The sequence below is a fragment of the Arvicola amphibius genome, chromosome 1 (genome assembly GCF_903992535.2).
Source record: "Arvicola amphibius chromosome 1, mArvAmp1.2, whole genome shotgun sequence".
NCBI classification, from domain to species: domain Eukaryota; kingdom Metazoa; phylum Chordata; class Mammalia; order Rodentia; family Cricetidae; genus Arvicola; species Arvicola amphibius.
In genome coordinates, this window is record NC_052047.1 from 188,480,610 (window position 1) to 188,499,704 (window position 19,095).

General features: G+C 41.5%; 1 protein-coding gene across 1 annotated transcript in view; it reads left to right on the forward strand.

The window, feature by feature from the left end:
* The window catches only part of Sorcs3 (sortilin related VPS10 domain containing receptor 3), a 628,415-nt gene that overhangs the window by 528,723 nt on the left and 80,597 nt on the right, over positions 1-19,095 (forward strand). Inside the window, exons 10-13 of the mRNA XM_038331480.1 lie at positions 3,157-3,303; positions 4,846-4,948; positions 9,891-9,967; positions 12,673-12,764. Coding sequence (XP_038187408.1) covers positions 3,157-3,303; positions 4,846-4,948; positions 9,891-9,967; positions 12,673-12,764 — 419 coding nt within the window. The remainder of the gene's footprint in view (positions 1-3,156; positions 3,304-4,845; positions 4,949-9,890; positions 9,968-12,672; positions 12,765-19,095) is intronic.

Consider the following 19,095-nt stretch of genomic DNA (forward strand, 5'->3'; position numbering starts at 1 on the left):
GGGCACCATCCCATGCTTCTCAGTCGACTTCCAAGAACGCCAGCCGCAGCCACACTAACGATTTCCTCCTACGATGGGAGAAAACAACATTTAAAGCTAATGGGACGCTAAGTGGCTTCTCAGATGAAGAACAGAAACATGTATCTCATTTCTTAATTCTATTATACTCCATGCAGGGAGCCTAAGAAGTGCTGAGGGTCCCCTCGTGTCACAGAAGTGTCCACACCTATGTCTCCAAACAAATAGATGTGGACATGATTATTCGGATGTAGAATGAATATATTTATAAGTTGGGTTGCAACCAAACATTGAAAGTTATTGTCCTGAAAAAAAAAAAAAAACCACAGTGGCTAAGTGTTCTTCAAACTGATGTCCATTTCTTCATACAAGACACGATGCCGAGAATCATCCCCAAAATGATGTGCAGACTGTGAGCCATTGCCACACAAATGGCATGGGCTGTGGGGTTTCAGGACCCTAGGGAGATGGCTGTGGCATTGTGTCCTGCTGCAGGGAACACATTCAGGGCTACTTCAAGAGATTTCCATGAAAATATCTCTTTTACTCTAACTTTTGGTCTCCAGTCTCATGGTTTTGACTGAGAATTTTTGTGTGACTCGTAGAAATTGCCAGTCCTGGTGATGGGTGGTGCTCTCATGGGGGAAATGGAATAAGCACATTCTGTTTGTTTCACGTGCTTTTCCTGTGTGTTTTCACACACCTCTCTGCATGCAAAGATGTCACAGACACTTCACAGGAATGGGTGGTCCTGGAACCAGAGTCAGAACTGCTGATTTTCTTCTAGGAAATAGGAGGCACTAAGGTCCTGAGCGTGAGTTGCCAGAGGGTAATTGATTTAAGACGGAGTTTTCTCGCAGACTAGCAATGATGGTACCAGCTCTGTGGCCAAAGAGAACACCAGAAAAGGCTTTCCTTTAGTAGGAGTACTTACAGGGCATAAAGCAAAATTTCGTTCTCTGGGGGAATGCAAGGTAGCCAGGTTTAATCAGTACATTTTGCAGTGGACTTTAAAGAACAAGCTTAAAGTCTAGAGGCTAGAGAGGTGTTGTGCAGTCCTGAGGATAATACTTCAAATCTTAGTACAAAATAATAACGCAGTCCTCAAGAAATTATCTACAATCCAGGTTTCAAAGGATCTGGTGCCCTTTTTGGGCTTATCACACACTCCCACCCATAATCTATCATACACATACAAATAAATAAATGAAACGAGCCTTAAAAATATTCCCAGGCTGCCTGGGCGGGTATGAGATCTGAGCATTTCTGAAATATGCTACCCAGAAGCTGTTGAGACAGGAAGAGGACCGCTAGGGACCCATGCCACCTGCACATGGAGCCCATCATCCTGTTGCCATTTCTCTCCCCACTTCATCCTGCTCAAGGTTGGAGTCCAGTCATGGGTGCCGTCCATCACTGACTCATTGTGAACTTCCTCTGACGCTGCCCTTCCCTGATGATTCTAGTGTCCTCCGGACATCCCCTCTCCATTTGTGTGAGGCTCTTTTGTTTGTCTTATTTGAGTTGGCATTCTCCAAGGCCAGCCAGGTTACTACAAAAATGAACTAAAAAAAAAGCCCTTAGTTCATCAACTAAAGTATGTCATTTTGTAGAAGCCAAGAAAAGGGAAAAAAAAAACCCAACCCGCCTCTGTGAAACTTCTCCTTTCCTCCCACTGGTGTTCCTTCAGAGCTGTAGTGAATTTCAATTAACTATGATCCTTGGAGAATGGCGGATAAGTGAAATTAGAACTTCAGCACATCAGTATTGTTGGATGTGTTAGTTACTTTTCTTGTTGGTGTAACTAATACCTAGCAAATGTAATTTGAAGGAATGGCTTATGTTGGCACAGAGTTTGAGGGTATTGTACTTCACAGTGGGCAAGTCAGAGCAGCAGAGGGGCGAAGTGGCTGGTCACATTGTGTCTCTTGTCTGGAAGAAGAGATAGATGAATAATGATAAGCTAGCTTCCTCCTTTTTATTCATGGTCCCCAGTCCATGGAATGGCACAGCCTTCTGTTCAGGATGGAACTTCCTTCCTCTCTTAAATCTTTTGGAAACACTCTCAAACAAATACTCAGAGGTGTCTTTCCACAGGGATGCTAAATACAGTCCAGTTGACAATCAAAATAATTCAGCAATCCTGCCATTCAACAGTGTGGAATGTGTGTGTGTGTGTGCGTGTGTGTGTGTGTGTGTGCGTGTGTGTGAATGTGTGTATGTGTATACAGCTCTCACTTGGATGCACATATGCAGCACACAGCACACCCCCCATACAAAACTGTTTTGTTTTTAATACACACTATCTTATTTATCGCACACACTCGCAGCTTCTTTATGTTTTATCTTTGGAATGTGCTGATAATTATAAGAATCTTTTTCTGTTACAGGACATTGTCATTTTAAGAATCTGTTCGCCTTTCCAGCATGTATAGCGGCAGTTTAAGTGGAATTTGTACTTAGCCTAGGGTGCATGTAATTGATGAATCAACTCCAGCTACTTGTTTTACTGTTGTGCTCTTTATTCCTTCAAAATACCAAGGGCATCAAAGTCCCAGTACATTAGGAACTCTGGCAAGAGCCATGCATTATCTCAGAGGACCTTTGTCAGCCAACTAGGGAAAAGAAGAGAAACCACCAATTTTAAAGTCATCTAAAGATAATATGTGAATTACCCAAAGTCATAGAGTGAGCTAGAGGCATGCACTGATATCAGCTCTCAGTGCTGAAACATCAGCCGCATAATGTCTGCCCTATTTCTAAAAGGCAAAGTGAGCTGCCCCCACAAAGGGTGCTCTCTTGGTGATGTCAAACCAGCTGCCTCTGGAAGGGGTCAATCCTTTGGTCGTTATCAGGGAGACTGCTAATAATTAATTAAAGATAATATTCTACAGAACAAAGAACAAAGACAGGCAAAGTGGGGGAAATCTGATGGGTAAGGGGTGTGTGTGTAGGAATTTGATGTAGGGTGCAAAGGTGAACAGGGACCTTGGGGAATATGACATTTCTTACTGTGTTCCTTTTCTTCTTCTGTACCCCTCATACCTGGTGGAAGATGCTGGTGATTCTTTCAGGGTTTCTCCAAGGCTACCGTCGGTTTTGCCCAACGTGGTTCTCCATCTCTCACCCTTTTCCTAGGTAGCAGGTATCAAGGGCATATTCCTGGCAAACAAGAAGGTGGATGACCAGGTGAAGACGTACATCACTTACAACAAAGGCAGGGACTGGCGACTACTCCAAGCTCCAGATGTGGACCTGAGAGGAAGCCCAGTGCACTGCTTACTGGTCAGTTATCACATCCCACATGGAGTTCCCAGGGCAGGCTGCTTCCCTGGGGATACTGCTTCAAAGTGTCCTTCCAGTATTATGTCTTAAGAACTTGATCATGATGCAATGTTGGAAGAACAGACCACTACAGCAACTGTATTGAACACTCCGTGATTGCATGGGTTTTCATTTAGAACAGGCAATGTCTTACAGCTGATGATAAAATGAAGAAGTGGAGAATGAGCCTGCACTTATTAGTAATGGCCCCAGACAGCACTCAGTAGGGCTAACCCATCTGTTAACTGCTAGTTTGTTCAGTGCTGAACAGATGTCAGAGTAAGCAAAGATTACTTTGAAAACCCAGGATGCTCAAAAAGGATTGTCTACAGAAGATGACCAGTTAACCTTTTAGCTTTTGAGGGTCCTTGCTATGCAGAATATTGAGGCAGGCAGTGTGGAGGACATGATGTTGTAAGATGATGTCTCTGCCCCACGGCACCTCAACTTAAAGTAGTGAAGAAAGATAAATAGTAATAATACAGCCATCAGCTCCCTGTTAGTAAATGCTTACACAGGAAGCCATCGTAAGATCTCACATATGAGACTGTGTTTATCCTCAGTCTTCTGCCATGTATGCAAAGGGATGCATCAGCCAGGTGCCTTCTAGACACTGTGTTAAAGTCTAGAGATGTAGTCAAGTCTAGGTCAGGCAGAGCCACCACCATGTTATAATTTTAAGACCAGTTCCTCACTTTAGTGTCTTCAGTGTTTGCTGTGGCTTTGGTTTGGATACGAAGGGTGCCACACAAATGGCTGCCTACCCACTGGAACAGTTCACAGAAACGTTGTTGATTTATTCTCCGTTTGCTGCTAAATCTCAGTGATGGCTTCGTCTTACTCTCTTCCCCTAATTTTCTCTGTAGCTCAGCGTGTCTTTTACCATAGCTCTTTTCATTCCGTAGAATTAGCTCTATATATTCCCACACCCCTTTTATACTGGGCATAAGAAAAGGTATGGAAAATAGTTCAGTGTCCAGTGAATTTTCAGTAATGTCTTAAATTATTTTAAGTATAATTATATGCAGGATCAAAATATACAAATACATAGAATTAGACTACAGCTTAAGAAACTAGTTGAGGACCTGGACTACATCATGCAGCTTCCTCCCTTCATTCTCCCTGGTTGTCCCTTAGAGCGCTAATAAGCAGAATTTTATGGTTACCAACCGATTGGGAAGGACATTTGTCACCTTTTGTTAAAGAAAGAATGAGGGACCTCTTAAAGCTAACCATGAATTAGACCTTGAAGGCTAAATTGACTGCAGAAAATGGAAGAAGGCATTTGATATTGAATGAGAGCAATAGAGAAAGAAATTGTGAGTGATACTTGGGGCAACTTCTAATGTGAGATACTGGGTCCATCAGACAGATGGGTCTGAAGTTCAGGATCCAAACAGTTGCTGTTCCTAGACGATTCCTTCGGCAAGCCCCTCCTCTGTTGCAGAGGTGAGGGTATGACCGGACTTCCCTGGAATGAAATGATTTTCTTCTTTGTTTTAGCCCTTCTGTTCCTTACACCTTCATCTGCAGCTCTCTGAAAACCCATATTCCTCTGGAAGAATCTCTAGCAAGGACACAGCCCCCGGACTTGTGGTGGCCACAGGTAAGGAATGTTCCCTGGCTAAGGTTTGTCCCCAGAAAATGAGCAAGATTCCTCTGTCCTCAAAGCTCTTCATCAAAAACTAGCTTCCAAAGAGCCTTAGACAGGCTTAGCTTCTAGGTTGATTCTTCCTGCCCCCAGTCCCAGAGCGGTCCTCTGAAGCTAGTGAAAGGCTAGCCTTCCTGTCAGAGTCCGCTGACTGATCAGAGAGAGTGCAGCCGGGAATTCTCAGTCTGAAAAAGCATGCAGTAAGAACTTCCCAGCTCTCCAAATAGCAGGAGGGGCCGTTTTCTCTTCCCACAGAAGATCCTCTTCAGAGGCTTTCACCCCAGAGCTCTTTTTAATCAGGAGGTCTCTGGCACAGGTGAAGGTTTGTTTACACGTGATTAAGCGCTTGGCAGAGAGCCTGGGGGGGAAGGGCGGCAAAACTTCAGGTTGCATTGTTGGAGCCACTGTCCACTGAACGTCAATCAGAAGCGACGATGAAGCGGCTCGCAGGTGAAAATCTGGGGGATGTGCCTTGATTAGCATGCGTTTGATTTGAGTACACCTTTTCAGGAATACATTGTTGACATAAAGCAAGACCACCTTCTAATCCTAGAATTTACAGCTCTGCTGGCAGGTAGCCCCCCCCCCCCCCCCATGAAAGCAGATAAATTCACTGTGACTTTCCGAGGATACAGTGTTCCTCCACCAATCCAACACTTGTATCTGGATCCCCATGTTCTAGACATGGATTCTATCTCCAAAGCTCCAATCCAATGAACTTACAGTCACTAACAGCCTTCAAGTGCTTTAATCATCCTGACAGCCGCTACAGCTTGCTGCTATCACAGACAGCTTCTCTTCAATAAGGTGAACAAGATCCAGCATGACTGAGTAACACTGTTCTTTGCAGCAGCACCAGACAGTGAGATGAGCGTCGGTTCTTTCATTCTGTCCCTAGCTTGGAGAGTAATACTCACACCCATAGTCCACATGAGGTAGTTTCTAAAGCTCAGGGACCGTTAACCTATCTGCCTCTCATCAAAGTCTACAGAAACCCAAATGCTAAAGCAGATGCTATACAGGGAAAGAGTGGTCAGTCATAAAAGTGGACATTGCTCAGATGCTTCTGATGATAGCCTGGTATTGCTCAAACACTGAACTTTTGTGTTGTGATTGGCAAAGTGGGGACGATGATGGTAACAGAGCTGAATTGCGGGGCTGCATGAAGGAATGAATTTCAAATGCTTCCAAACACTCAGGACATATTGGCTGCTCTGCATAAGACACCTATTATCACCCTCATCACCCTGTATCCTTGACATTAAAGCTGTTCTTGCATCAGAAGAAGGAAGTTTTTCTCCTCCAATGGGAGCCATAATTATATGCATACATTATGCATGCAGTGAAGTCCAGGAACGCTGTCATCCAGCTCTCTAAGCTCAACTCAACTGATGCAATCTGAGCTTCATGTCCTCATCTATAAAACAGAACTTGTTATCTTCCTTAGGAAGATATTTCAAGAACAGACCACTCTTATAAGACTAGAAAAAATACTCAGAGTAGGTGAGATGGTGTTGATCACACACACTTCTAAGTTAGTCTAATGTTATGTCTTTAATAAGTTAGCAGACATTCAGAAATTAAATATTTACCTTTGAATATTTAGTCATGTTTCCATAATTTACCAATTACCTTCCCTTCCCCACAAACTCCTGAGGCTTCTTGCCAGCCATGGAGCATCAGGAGAGCTAAGATATAGATGACAAGATTTTTGAACTAGCATCCCGACTTCTACTTCCTCGTGCCCAGCTTATTTTGCTGGCCTGGTTTCTGTGGGAGATAATTTTCCCTCAGGAAAATAATAGGGAAGTCATTATTGTGCAAGATGAGGGGAGTGTCCTTCAGATATCTTCCTTATATTTATGCCCCTATAGAACCTTGTCTGTTTGCAAACTGTTGGTAAGAAACCCTTATTTCCTGTCTCACACCCCATTCCTGCTTCCTGGATGCCCCTCAGGCAGCACAGCTGCCCTACCTTCCAGGATGCTCTACCTAACCTTCCTTCTACTTAGCCAGGGAAAACTTTAGTCAGATTGTCCTTCACAGACAACATTACCCACGTTTTTCCTGTTACAGTTGCCTACCAAGATGCTGAAAGACTGGGAGTGGGAGAGGAATGAAAGAGACATCTTGATAGAGGGGAACTTTATGGGGTTAGGGAGAAACCTGGTGCCAGGGAAGCTCCCAGGAATCCACAAGGACAACCCCAGTTAAGACTTCTAGCAATAGTGGAGAGAGTGCCTGAACTGGCCTTCTCCTGTGATCAGATTGCTGAGTACCCTAATTGTCATCATGGAGCCTTCATCCAGTAACTGATGGAAACATATGCATAGATCCACAGCCAAGCACTGGGCTGAGTTCTGGGAGTGCAGCTGAAGAGAGGGAGGAGGGATTATATGAGCAAAGGGCTTCAAGGTCCTGATGGGAAACCCACAGAGAAAGCTTGTGGAAGCTCAGAGACTCTGGACCAACAACTAGGAAACAGGCATGGGACTATCCTAGGCCCTTTGCATCTGGATGACAGTTGTTTACTTGGTCTTTTATGGAGCCCCTAGCAGTGGGAGCAGGACCTGTCCCTAATGGATAAACTGGCTCTTGGGAACCAATTCCCTGTGGCAAGACACTTTGTCCAGCCTTAATGCAAGGGGGAGGAACTTGCTCCTGCTTCAACTTTATATGCCATACTTTGTTGATTCCCATGGGAGGCCTGCTCCTTTCTGAATGAAGACAGAGGAGAAATAGATTTGGGGTGGGGATGGAAGGGAGGTGGGGGAAAGAAACAGGAAGAGACGAGGGGAAGCTAAAATAAGTAGATAAATAATTTACAAAAATAAAAAGACTGACGAACATGGTCCAGAATAAGCTCATATTGGAAAAGTTCTACCCCGTTTCTCGATCTGGGAACCTAGTTTCTGGTTCCTGTGATTAGCTGTGTATTTCTCAGGGTATCCTTCAGATGATGAAAGATACTTCTGAATACAGACTCTATGAGGTGGGCTTCTTACTACCACCAAACTGCCCAATCAGCAGGGTGAAGCTTTGGAAGAAAGGCTGACAGTGTCAGAGCCAACGTCTAAGGAGGTTAAGAGGCAGTAGAGTAGATTCCAAGGGACCATGCTGGGGATGGCAAATAGGTAGCTAGCTCTACCTTTCCCTCGGTCCTGTTTTCTTTAGTAGACATTACTAAAATATCTAATGGATTACCACACTTTATTTTCTTGAGAGCGCAGATGGCTTCCAAATCCTTTCTACCACAGTTCTCCGGGTAGCAACCATGGGGCCTGATCTTCACAACCTTATTTGTCGTATTTTTTATTTTGGCTGTTTTCCCTTAGTACTATACCTGAAGAGATGAATTTCCAAACAGATATCTATAGTGGCTCTCGGATCTCCTCCCCTCTCCTTTCCGAGCCCTAGGCACTGGGGTTATTTTTGGAAGCCTGGGTGTCAAAACAAGTTGGCTAGCTGTGTGCTCCTTGATGCTGATGGGAGCTTGACAAGCCGTAGCCAGCTTTAATTTCTCATTTTGAAGTATTAAATGTCAGGAGCTCAATTAACATTTTCATTATTGCATTTTTATTGTGCTCTTATTTAGGTTACAGATGTGTGGGCGCTAACATTCCCTCCTTGCTATGTTTAATGAAAAAAATCAACCAATATGATAAACTCTACATGTGCAGGATGCCTTCTTCATTTTTAAGATGTCTCCAAGTGCACATTAACCTAGGAACATCATTCAGTTTTTTATTTACACAGGCAGTCATTCCACGATTATATATAGAGTATTGTGTGTGGAGCATTGGTGTAGCATCTATGAGGAGACTATCCATTAGTAATGCTAGGGAAATAAAAGCAAAGTAAAAGTATCTTACTATTTTTTATATCTGTTTATTTTGTGTATCTGTGTTTGCATGTGTATGCACTCAAGTCACAAGTGTGTGTGTGTGTGTGTGTGTGTGTGTGGCAGTCAGAAAACAATTTGAGGAAGTTTCTTCTCCTTCCATCAGTAGCTCTTGGGGATCAAATTCAGTATATAAGGCTTGGCAGTGAGTTATTTAATTAACTATTTGGATCATCTCTTCTGTCCCAACTATCTTTTTTTTCTTGTATAATTTCACTTCTTTTTGAAGGTTTTGAATTTTATTATGCCAATTTTAAACATGTCTGTCATATTTTGGTTACTTTTCCTCCCCATTACCCTCTGTCATTACCATCCCCCCTTCATGAAGCCCTTATTCCCAATGAGCTCCCTCATATTTAAACATCCTTCTTATTGCTTGATAATTTCATAACTATATAATATATTTTAATCAAATCTATACTTCCTCTTTCCCGTTCCTCCTTTATATCCCTGCCACTTTCGTCTCCCACATGTACCTTCCTTCCCTTTTTTAACCCACTGCATTCCAGTACTATCAAGGCAGTCTGTGAAGAGATAAGTCTCTCACCACACACACACACACACACACACACACACACACACACACACACTCACACTACTTGCTTTCCTTAGGCTAATGTTATACTTGAGTAGGAGATCTCTGTTGCCATCCTCTATACTTATGCATAGTCTCCTGCTCTTGCCTTCTTCACTGCACTCCAGGCTGTATCTATCAGACACAGCGTGGGTAGTGAGAGTGAGTGAGTTCATCAATATTCAGTCCCTGGGCCCAACATCTAAAGATGCATTTGTGCCCTACTGTTCACTTACTTTTCTCATAATGAGTTTTTCTTCCCCTGTTGGGTTTTTATTTTTAGGTGACCTCAAGAAAGAGTGTATACAAATAAACTGTAAGCATCCTTTGGGGAACCTTTACTCTGACGCTCCTCCTCCAACCATGAACACACTTAAAATGTAAACCGCCTGACAGTTCCAAATGATCTGCTTATGTTTCAGGCAACATTGGCTCAGAACTCTCCTATACAGACATTGGTGTGTTCATCTCCTCTGATGGGGGCAACACATGGAGACAGGTAAGTGTGATGATTCAGGGGAAAGGGGAGACATTCGGAGTAAACTCTGCTAACATCTTCCATTCCTGTGGATTCTTAGACTCCTTATGACTTTGTAGTCAAGAAATATTTGACTAGCTCTCCGGTACTGGGTCTAGCAGGCAGTCTAGAGGGGTAATGGTGGGTGAGAAGATACCTGGGCCTGCAAGAGGAAAACCTATACTTGCTCTGGATGGTTATGGCATCTCTTCAGCAATATGTATGTAACAGGCTCTGGATACTCAATGTTGTTCTGGTTCCCGGGAATACATTGATGAAGCTGTTTCTGTCATTAGTGTGCCAAGGAATCTTGGCAAGCAATTCTCCCTCATCAGTGTTCTCGATCTGCTTCTTTATCTAAAAGGGAAAAGATTAGAATGTTGAAACCAGAAGAGGCATGGAAGTCAATGATAATTTGAGAATTGTATAGACCCAGCCATCAGTAAACATGAGACAGCTTAATACATATATGTCTAAAAGAAAAATCGATTCAGTGTTGCAAGCAATAGTACTTGCAGTGGTAATAGCAATGTCCCACACAGCCATTGTGTATTTGATGTATGCTGAGTTCGAGCTGAATTTTGTCTTATTATGCGACTACTATATTAGTCAATGCATACATAGTTGATGTCCACAAGCTATCAGGTAAGAACCTCAAGATTTGACATTCCTTCCTTCTAAGGGGTTCAAAGCTTAAATGAAGAAAATAATTTCACATAAAATGAAATATAGTTTAGGGTGATTTTATTATTTTACTGGTCTTATCAAGGAAAGAAAGAAGAGTAAAGAGTTGGTTCTACTGGGAAAACTGGAAAGAATGAATAATTAGAGGTGATACCTTACTAAGTCTTAATAAGAATAAGATTTCTACTGGGGAAGAAAAAGGAAAGGCTCTGAATGTCTTAATACAGGTGAATTCACCATTAGCTGTTGTGCCAGTCAAATTCCAACTTGGATGGCCAAATAAAGTCTGGCATCACCACCACCAGTATTATCATCTCTGTCACTGCCACCACCACTGAAACAGTTACCAGGCACTTAACAGATGCAACCTCTATTTTAAGTACTTCACAGGGGACAACGAAGACTATGACAAATCTTGCTCCAAAGGCTGTAATCGAGTGACTAGGGAACAGACATAGGAGTTTGTGTCAACTTTCAAAATGTAAGATAATTTATTGCAAGGGCTTAAAGAGGTCTGGAGCTGAAGAACAAACTTCTCCAGTTTAAAGAACAATTGTTGTCCAAGAACCTAAAGAAAAATGTCAGCTGTCCAGGAATCCAATGCTGCGTGCCTTCCATACACCTTTACCATCTCTCTTCCCCCTGTTTCTCTAACTGCCCAAGCTTTACCTTTTATGCCAATGCCTGCCAGAGGAAGAGTTGACAGCTGGGTGACAGTATCAAGGTGGAAGTTTGAATACCACTTTCTGCTCCTCCCTGGCTTCAGTCCTGCAGCCCTGTTATTACATGGCTTGTCCCAGAGCCACTCACTGACTGGAAAGCAGACTCTCCATCATGTTTGGAGCATACATGAATTACAACCTTAAGTTCTTTGCGTGCTAAGAGTGGACATTAGTAGGGCAGTTTTTGTTGATTTCTTTTGGGATTTTGTTTTGTTTTGTTTTGTTTTTACTGAAAAGATAAATGTGAAGAATAAGAAATAGGAGTTTTAGGACTGAGAAGCTTACTTCTTCACTGTGTTCATTTGAGCATATATGCAGGAGATCACGATATTCCTACTCATTGCCCTTTTCCATCTGCCAACCCCTGCTTGCCCTCTTCTAGTAAATTCTCCAAGTCACCATCCTAACCCCTGTATCTCGGTCACATGAGCCAGCACCAGAGTTAAGTACTTGAAGAATTCTGAATGTCTGTTTTCCTCATGAATTCTGAACTTGGGTATCTTTGTTGAATAAATACTATCCCTGCTTCAAGCTAGAACCATAGAAACCATACACTTTGATATATGTGGAACTAGATTTGAAAACATCTTTTTTGAGACTCTTGTATTTTTGCTGGCTTAATAAATATCTATGAAAAGATGGATATATGGCTCATTGAATCAGTGGACCAGTAAATGGATAGTTTAATAAGATTAGGATAAATAAATAACCCAGGTACTGATTTGTCTTAAGGCCCAGGAAGACGATATTATAATGATGTTTATAAAAAGTAGTTGATGGGCACCCAAAGCTGGATCTTCTTCCAACCTGTAGAAGATTCTAGGAAGTAGTGACTATGTCCAAATGTTCCATTGTTCTAGGCTCTGGAGAAGTTCTCTTTTTAGCCCTTGACAAATAAATGTTAAAACAGCAAAGAAACAGAGATCAGAAAAGTATAAAGATGCAAAGATAGGAACATCTCTTTGAAACCACACTCTTTTTGGGGGGAAGGGTTAGCTAGTTGAGCATGCACCATATCACCTCGCCTTCATGTAGCATATTGATTTTAATGGCTAGTGGGAAAGGTCCTGAATATGTCATTTGAGTGGGATAGGGAGAGCTGTTTGTTCTCCATGAGTCCAGTTTCTCGCCTAATAAATGCAGATAATACTTGTCAACTGTCTGCTAGAGCCCCTGAAAACATTAGAATCTAAACAAAACCGTGCATATGAAAGACTGCAAACTGTTAAGCACTGCAAATGTAAGGCATCGCTGTGATTGCTGTTATTGTTCTTGTTCCAGATTTTTGATGAAGAGTACAATGTCTGGTTCCTAGACTGGGGTGGCGCCCTCGTGGCCATGAAACACACACCTCTGCCAGTCAGGCACTTGTGGTAAGGACAGCTCCCTACCCTTTTAATGAACAGCTCTTGAGCCGAGAAGGTTGGGGAATGTTATTCTGAGTGGTTTTGCATTCTCCATTTCCTCACCCATTGTCAGCAGCCCACTTTTTCAATATCTTTATATCATCTACCTCATAGGCAGCAAAATAAGCAGTCAGGAAAGACAGAAATGATGGAGGAGGGTCATCTGTCTATGTGTTACTTTCATTGGTTAATAAAGAAACTGCCTTGGCCCTTTAATAAGACAGAAAATTAGGTAGGCGGAGTAGACAGAAAAAAATTGTGGGAGAAAGAAAGCAGAGTCAGGCAGACGCCTCAGGCAGATGCCATAGCTCTCCTCTCCGAGATGGACACAGGCTAAGATCCTTCCCAGTAAGACACCACCTCATGGTGCTACACAGATTACTAAATATGGGTCAAAGCAAAATATGAGAATTATCCAATAAGAGGCTGAAACTAATGGGCCAGGCAGTGTTTAAACGAGTACAGTTTCGGTGTAATTATTTCTGGTGTAAAGCTAGCCGGGTGGCGGGAAGCAGCCCGCAGCCCCTTCTTCTACATAGAAAAGAATAGAAGGATCAACAAGCCAGGCAGCCTTGACTTAGAATCCATATATGAGAGATGGAAATTATAGGGATGGTTAGGTTCACGTTAGCAGCTCCTGAGATCAGCTCTAAATAAGTTCATTTTATGATTCCATGACTGTCCCATTATTGATGACCTATAGGTCTCATGGATATTCATTTAAAAATAAAGGGTGTACTGTGAGCCTTGTCAGTTTGGTTGCTCACCTTCCTGAACTTAGGGGGAGCTGGGAGGACCTTGGACTTAACATAGTGAAGGGAACCCTAATGGCTCTTTGGCTTGGAGAGGGGCGGAGTGGGGGTATGGGAGGGAGGGAGGGGAGGGAAGGGGGAGGAGGAGGGGAGGAGATGGAAATTTTTAAAAGAAAGGAAAAATAAAAAAAAAGAAAACAAAAAAAAATAAAGGGTGTAACCTGGGCTGATAGCCCAGATTTGCAGCTATAAGGAACTTGGGAGTAGTTAAAGACATGGTGTAGGCTTAATACTATAAGAGAGTCTGGGAAATGAATGAAGACAACCAGGGACTCCATTAGAGTTGATGAAAGAGAAATAGCCAAGAAGGGAGAAACCCCTGAGAATATGTCTTCATGAATGCTAAAGAGAGAGGTGATGATTCTTTAGGCAGCTCAGATCTGTTGAGTAAAACCACAAAGGAACTAAGTGTCTTAGGAGGTCATTGTCAGAGCACATTTAAAATACAAGTGGAATAAGAACAGTTTGTAACATTTATAAATGAATGAACAAACAAATGAATGATAAACAATGAGATGAAATCAAAACAGTTCAGACTGTTCGTCCCAGCAAATCAAATATGTAATGGAGCTCAGAGCCTACAGGCTAGTTCCTTCATGAGGAAAGGGATCGGAGTAAGAATATATCTTGAGGGATTTATGTCATGATTTAAGTTCTTGACAAAAGATAGATGAGTTTTTTTGTATGCAAATACCTCAAAGAGAAAGAATTTCAGGCTTCATGTTCTATTAAATAGTTATTTGTAGGTGAGGCTAGCTAAAGTGCAGATGAAAGCATTCACAGTGGGGAAAAAGCTGGATCCCAGCTTTTAGCAGGCCCTTAATTACCAATAAGACCAACACTTGGAATGAGAATTTTAGTGGAAAGCTTCTGGTTGTCATCTGAGAGAGAGCTGATATCCTGATACCATGTCCTATCTTCAGCTACCTTGATAAAGACTTTTCTCAGTTTGTCTGTTTCAAAACTATAGAATTGTCACTGTTAGGCTGAAACATGCTAAAATGTTGTCAGTCTCTTAGAGCCTCATTAGCACAAGGTAAAATAGTTACATTTGCTAACATATTATTTTACAAGAAGGTTATGTAAATAATCTTTAAAGTCATAAGGAATTTCTTTCAAGAAAATGGCTATACTAGCCTAAGGGAGAACTTGAGAAAATTCTCAATGTAATTATTTATTATCCATTTCCTGTTAAATAATAGTCTGGATTTGTTGACAGAATGTTACATTTTAGGCCCTGTCCTAAATAGCTCCACCAAATCATTCAGCCCAACCCTAAATATGTGGATTTTTAAAAAATTACCAAAATAGTAACTTTAAAACACAGCTATATCAAATACTTTACTCAAAGTATTAGTGTCCAGGAGTTAATTGGATGTGCCAGTGGAGCTCCTGTGTGTTGACTGCTAATGCTTTAGGTACTGTGAGGAGCACAAAGAGGGTTGTAACGCGGTTCCAGCCCTATGGCAGATGAAAGCCAGCACAAAGATTTTAGATTAACCCAAAGCAGTGTGTGTTAGAAGATGCCGACTGTGTGATGCTGAACAAGGTCTTCCTGCAGCAGGTGGCACGGAGATGATGTTTAGAGGAAGGATGCAACGAGTTCCAGGAAGAAGTCGTCTGAGGCATGCTAGTGAAAGTAAAAACTCTGACCTGAGGCTAGAATTCAGCAATGTACAGAGTACTCAGAAAACTGTATTGGAGCCAAGGGTGGGAGCATGTAAATGGAGACAGGGTTGCAAAGAACCTAAATGTCACTTCAAGGTGTTATGGTTGAGCTGGCAGGTGGTCCCTTTCATTTTCAAGGCCCATTTCAGTCTGTGGAAGGAAGAATTGCCTTTTAAGGAGGGAGCGAGACTTGTACCAACAAAGAAGAAAGTAAGTCTTAAAACTCATTTATTTTTTAACCAAATGACGCATTGTTTCTTGGCTCTGTCATTAGGTTTTAGGAACCATCTCAATCTGAGTTGGCAAATTCCCCACAGACAAACAGATTAGCTTATTCCTTTCCTTCAAGTCTCCAGAGAAGAAAGTAGCAAGTGTAGCCTGTGCCTGCCCATCTCACTCCTCTCTTTATCTTTGACTATGGGATTAGGTCTGTGTGCTTCTTACCGCTTTTGAGAGCTTCCTGCAGAGAACTTTCCTGGTGCTGAGACTCGGAAGAGTTTATTGTTTGCTTTCCGATGGATCAGAAGAAAGTCAGCCTCCATGGGCTGTAAGGGGAGCATGGCACCAAGAGATTTGAGAGGATTTCAACTTGTTTGGTTGTTTTCTCTTAGAAGCCTGTTCTTTTCTAATGAGAGACAGAAAAGCAGTGGATCTGGAGAGGTGGGTGTGGTGGGGAGAAACTGGGGGGAGCAGAGGGAGGGGAAGCTATAATCAGGATATATCCTATGAGGAGAGAATCTGTTTTCAACTAAAAACAAACACAAAACCGGAAATTCACCCTTCCTTGCATTTGACCATGCAATCTGAGCTGTCACGGTTTCAGTCTAGAGCCGCACTTACTCTTAAAGGAACACCTTGTCTTGGCAGTCCTGGAGGAAAATGCCCAAGTTAGGAAAAAAAAAAATTGCTGAGAATCCACTTTAGGATCTGTAGTCAAGAGCAACTATCATCACTCAAAATCTTCAATAAAAATCTGAGGTTATCAAGTTGAATGTAGTATTAATAGTAGCATTATACTTCAAGTGTAGAAAACCAAGTGTATTCACCATAAATAAATGGTAGAAGTCTACTGTGGAAGATATGCTAATAACCATGAATTTGTTAATATCTAGTATGAAATAAATCAAGCACCATGCACATTCCATAAATACCACATGCCAAATTCATTTTTTTTAAAATAAAATATGTGAAAATTTGTAGAGCCTACAAAATAATTATATTCTTATTGAATTTCCTCTTGTAAAGTTGATAGTTTGTTTACCTCTTCTAACTTAAAAATATTAAACATTATTTTTAATCTAAGCATTGAAGATAGTATTGTCTGCATTTAAAGGATGTTGATAGTAATGTTTCCTGAACTTAGACAGGGATGAAGATTTCTGTTTACGCCTGTCCATCAATATAGTTCTCAGGAGAAAAGGAATAATTTGCACTTGCAAGTAGATAAATGCCAGCTATTGAATGTGCCTGAGAAATTACTACAGCAAATAATGAATTCATTCAGAAATTGTCCTTTGTGTGTTTTCTTGAAGGCTATGGGAGTGTTTTGTAATGACTCGACCATGCCATGATCATCAATGTTTTCTTATAAAACGGTTGACTAATTTTTGCCTCTTTCAAGCTTTTGAAACTCAAATACAGTTCCTTCGTTACTAGTAGATTCTAATTAAGCTGAAAACTCCAAGGCTAAAAGAAATGGCATATTTTAAGAAGAAGAAAGATTAAGTAGTTGCCTCATTATCATTTTCTCTTATGGATCTCAGACGGACATTATTTTCCATACAGATGCATGTGTGCGCACTTGCATAAATGAAAAGCGTTAGCTTACACAACATTACCCAAGGGTGTAGAGGTTCTCAGACTTAAGTAATAGCTACATTGCTTTGCAGAGAAAATAGGAGTCATAATTGAAAAACTAGGGAAACTATAGCTAGGCTAACAAGGCATGCTGTTTCCAACAAATGGGAAGGATTGGTAGCTATATGAGCATGAAGACAAAATAGTATACAGATTGACCCATTCATCTGTGAGCATGTTGCTTTGGATGAACAGAGATTGGAGCCTAAGTGCTATTTTAGGTAAGCCCTCCACCAAGTATTGCCGCTGTGCCTTAGAAATACTAGAGGGAACTGAGCAACAGAGTCCCACCGAATGCAGTCTTCCAGGGAAAGCTCACAAGGGAGAGATTGCCTGAGTGACAGGTGGGCTGAGGTGCGATGATTTGCTGAGCTCTGACAGACTGTCCTGTTTCCCTTTGATGTTCTTGGAACGAAAAAGGGAAACATCACCTTTTCTGTGTTCTTTTGTTCATCTATACATGACTTGGATACCAGTACCTTGTTTGTTCAGAGAAACATTTCCATGAGAACAATAGTTGTACCCCGTGCACACCTCTGAAAGGAGCATTGCATGCATTGCTCGGAAGAACTTCCTGGTGGCCAGCACAGTACCTCCCACATCTGCAGTGGAAGGCAAGGAAAGAACACAGATTCTCATCGACTATTCTGCTTCTAATGCTGTGCTGGTCATTTTGAAAGAACTTGGGTTATTTTTGGAATATTCTATTCTTCCTCTCATGTCAATACTATAAAGTCAGAGACACACAAACTGAAAGACCCGAGAAGTCGTATAGTCTAGCATAATGTCTTTTCTAGCAGACCATTTTGTGACACCTTAAGAGATGCAACATGCCAGGATAATAAAAAAAAAAAGTGGAAACCACTTAGTATACTCAATATAGAGTTCTTATCTTCTACCATGACTTTAGTTGTTAGGAAAAAATGTTCTTAACACTGAGCAACAATGAACTGACTTAGGGTTTTTGCACATTGAATTCAAGTACATGCAATTTTAGGATTGTGCAATTGGAAGGACATCCAGCTATTTTTTCCTAGCCATTATAGGTTTCCATGAATATCTAAATCTGCAACTCAAGAAAATATTACCAGTTTGTTCATTTGCTCCACACATATTCATCAATTGCTTGTTATATGCATCCAGCAGAACCATAGGAACAGGAACACACTGTGGAAGAGAGCAGTGTGCATGAGAACTTGCACTTGGAGTGTGACCATTAGACACTTCTTTTCAGTAGCATCAGTGGGACAGAAAAGTGTGTTCCCTATTTCTCTCTGCAGTTTTAAAAACTGATACGTCCATGTAGCTAACGACATGCTCTCCAAATCCATTCATGGACATTATCTTTTTTGTTTTTGTAGTGAATAGTCAAGATATTCTTTCTAATATGTGGAAACCTCCTCACTAAAAGAATAAGTTGAAATGAAATGATAATTAATTCAGTCTCTGTTCTCTTTTCTTTTCTTACCCGTGCTGTCTAAAATTTATGTAATCTGTTTCCAGGCCAGTTTGTCTTTCACTTCAAATCACACTAATCGGCAGGTCTTTAAAGTAAAAGGAACTGGGATTGGAACTGAGCACCGTGTTTAAGATATAGCAGAGGGATTGTTTCCTTCATCGTTCATGCAGCCTAGAGGCACTTTTTAGGCTTTGTGGCTTGACCAGCTTTTGAAGTGTTACCATTCAGAGAATACTTAACTTGTGATTGACAAGGGATGCAATCCCTTTTGTCTGAACTTATTATCTCACTGGTTAATCTTACCCTTTCTTTGAATGTACTACTTTTTTTTCCTTTCCACATCCTATTTTCATTATTCTATTATTTCATTTTATATGTATGGGTATTTTGCCTGCATATATGTCTACATTTCATATGTGTGCCTGGTACTTAAGGAAGCCAGAAAAGTACAGAAGATCCCTTGAAGCTGGAATTACAGATGGTTGTGAGCTCCCTTTGGGCA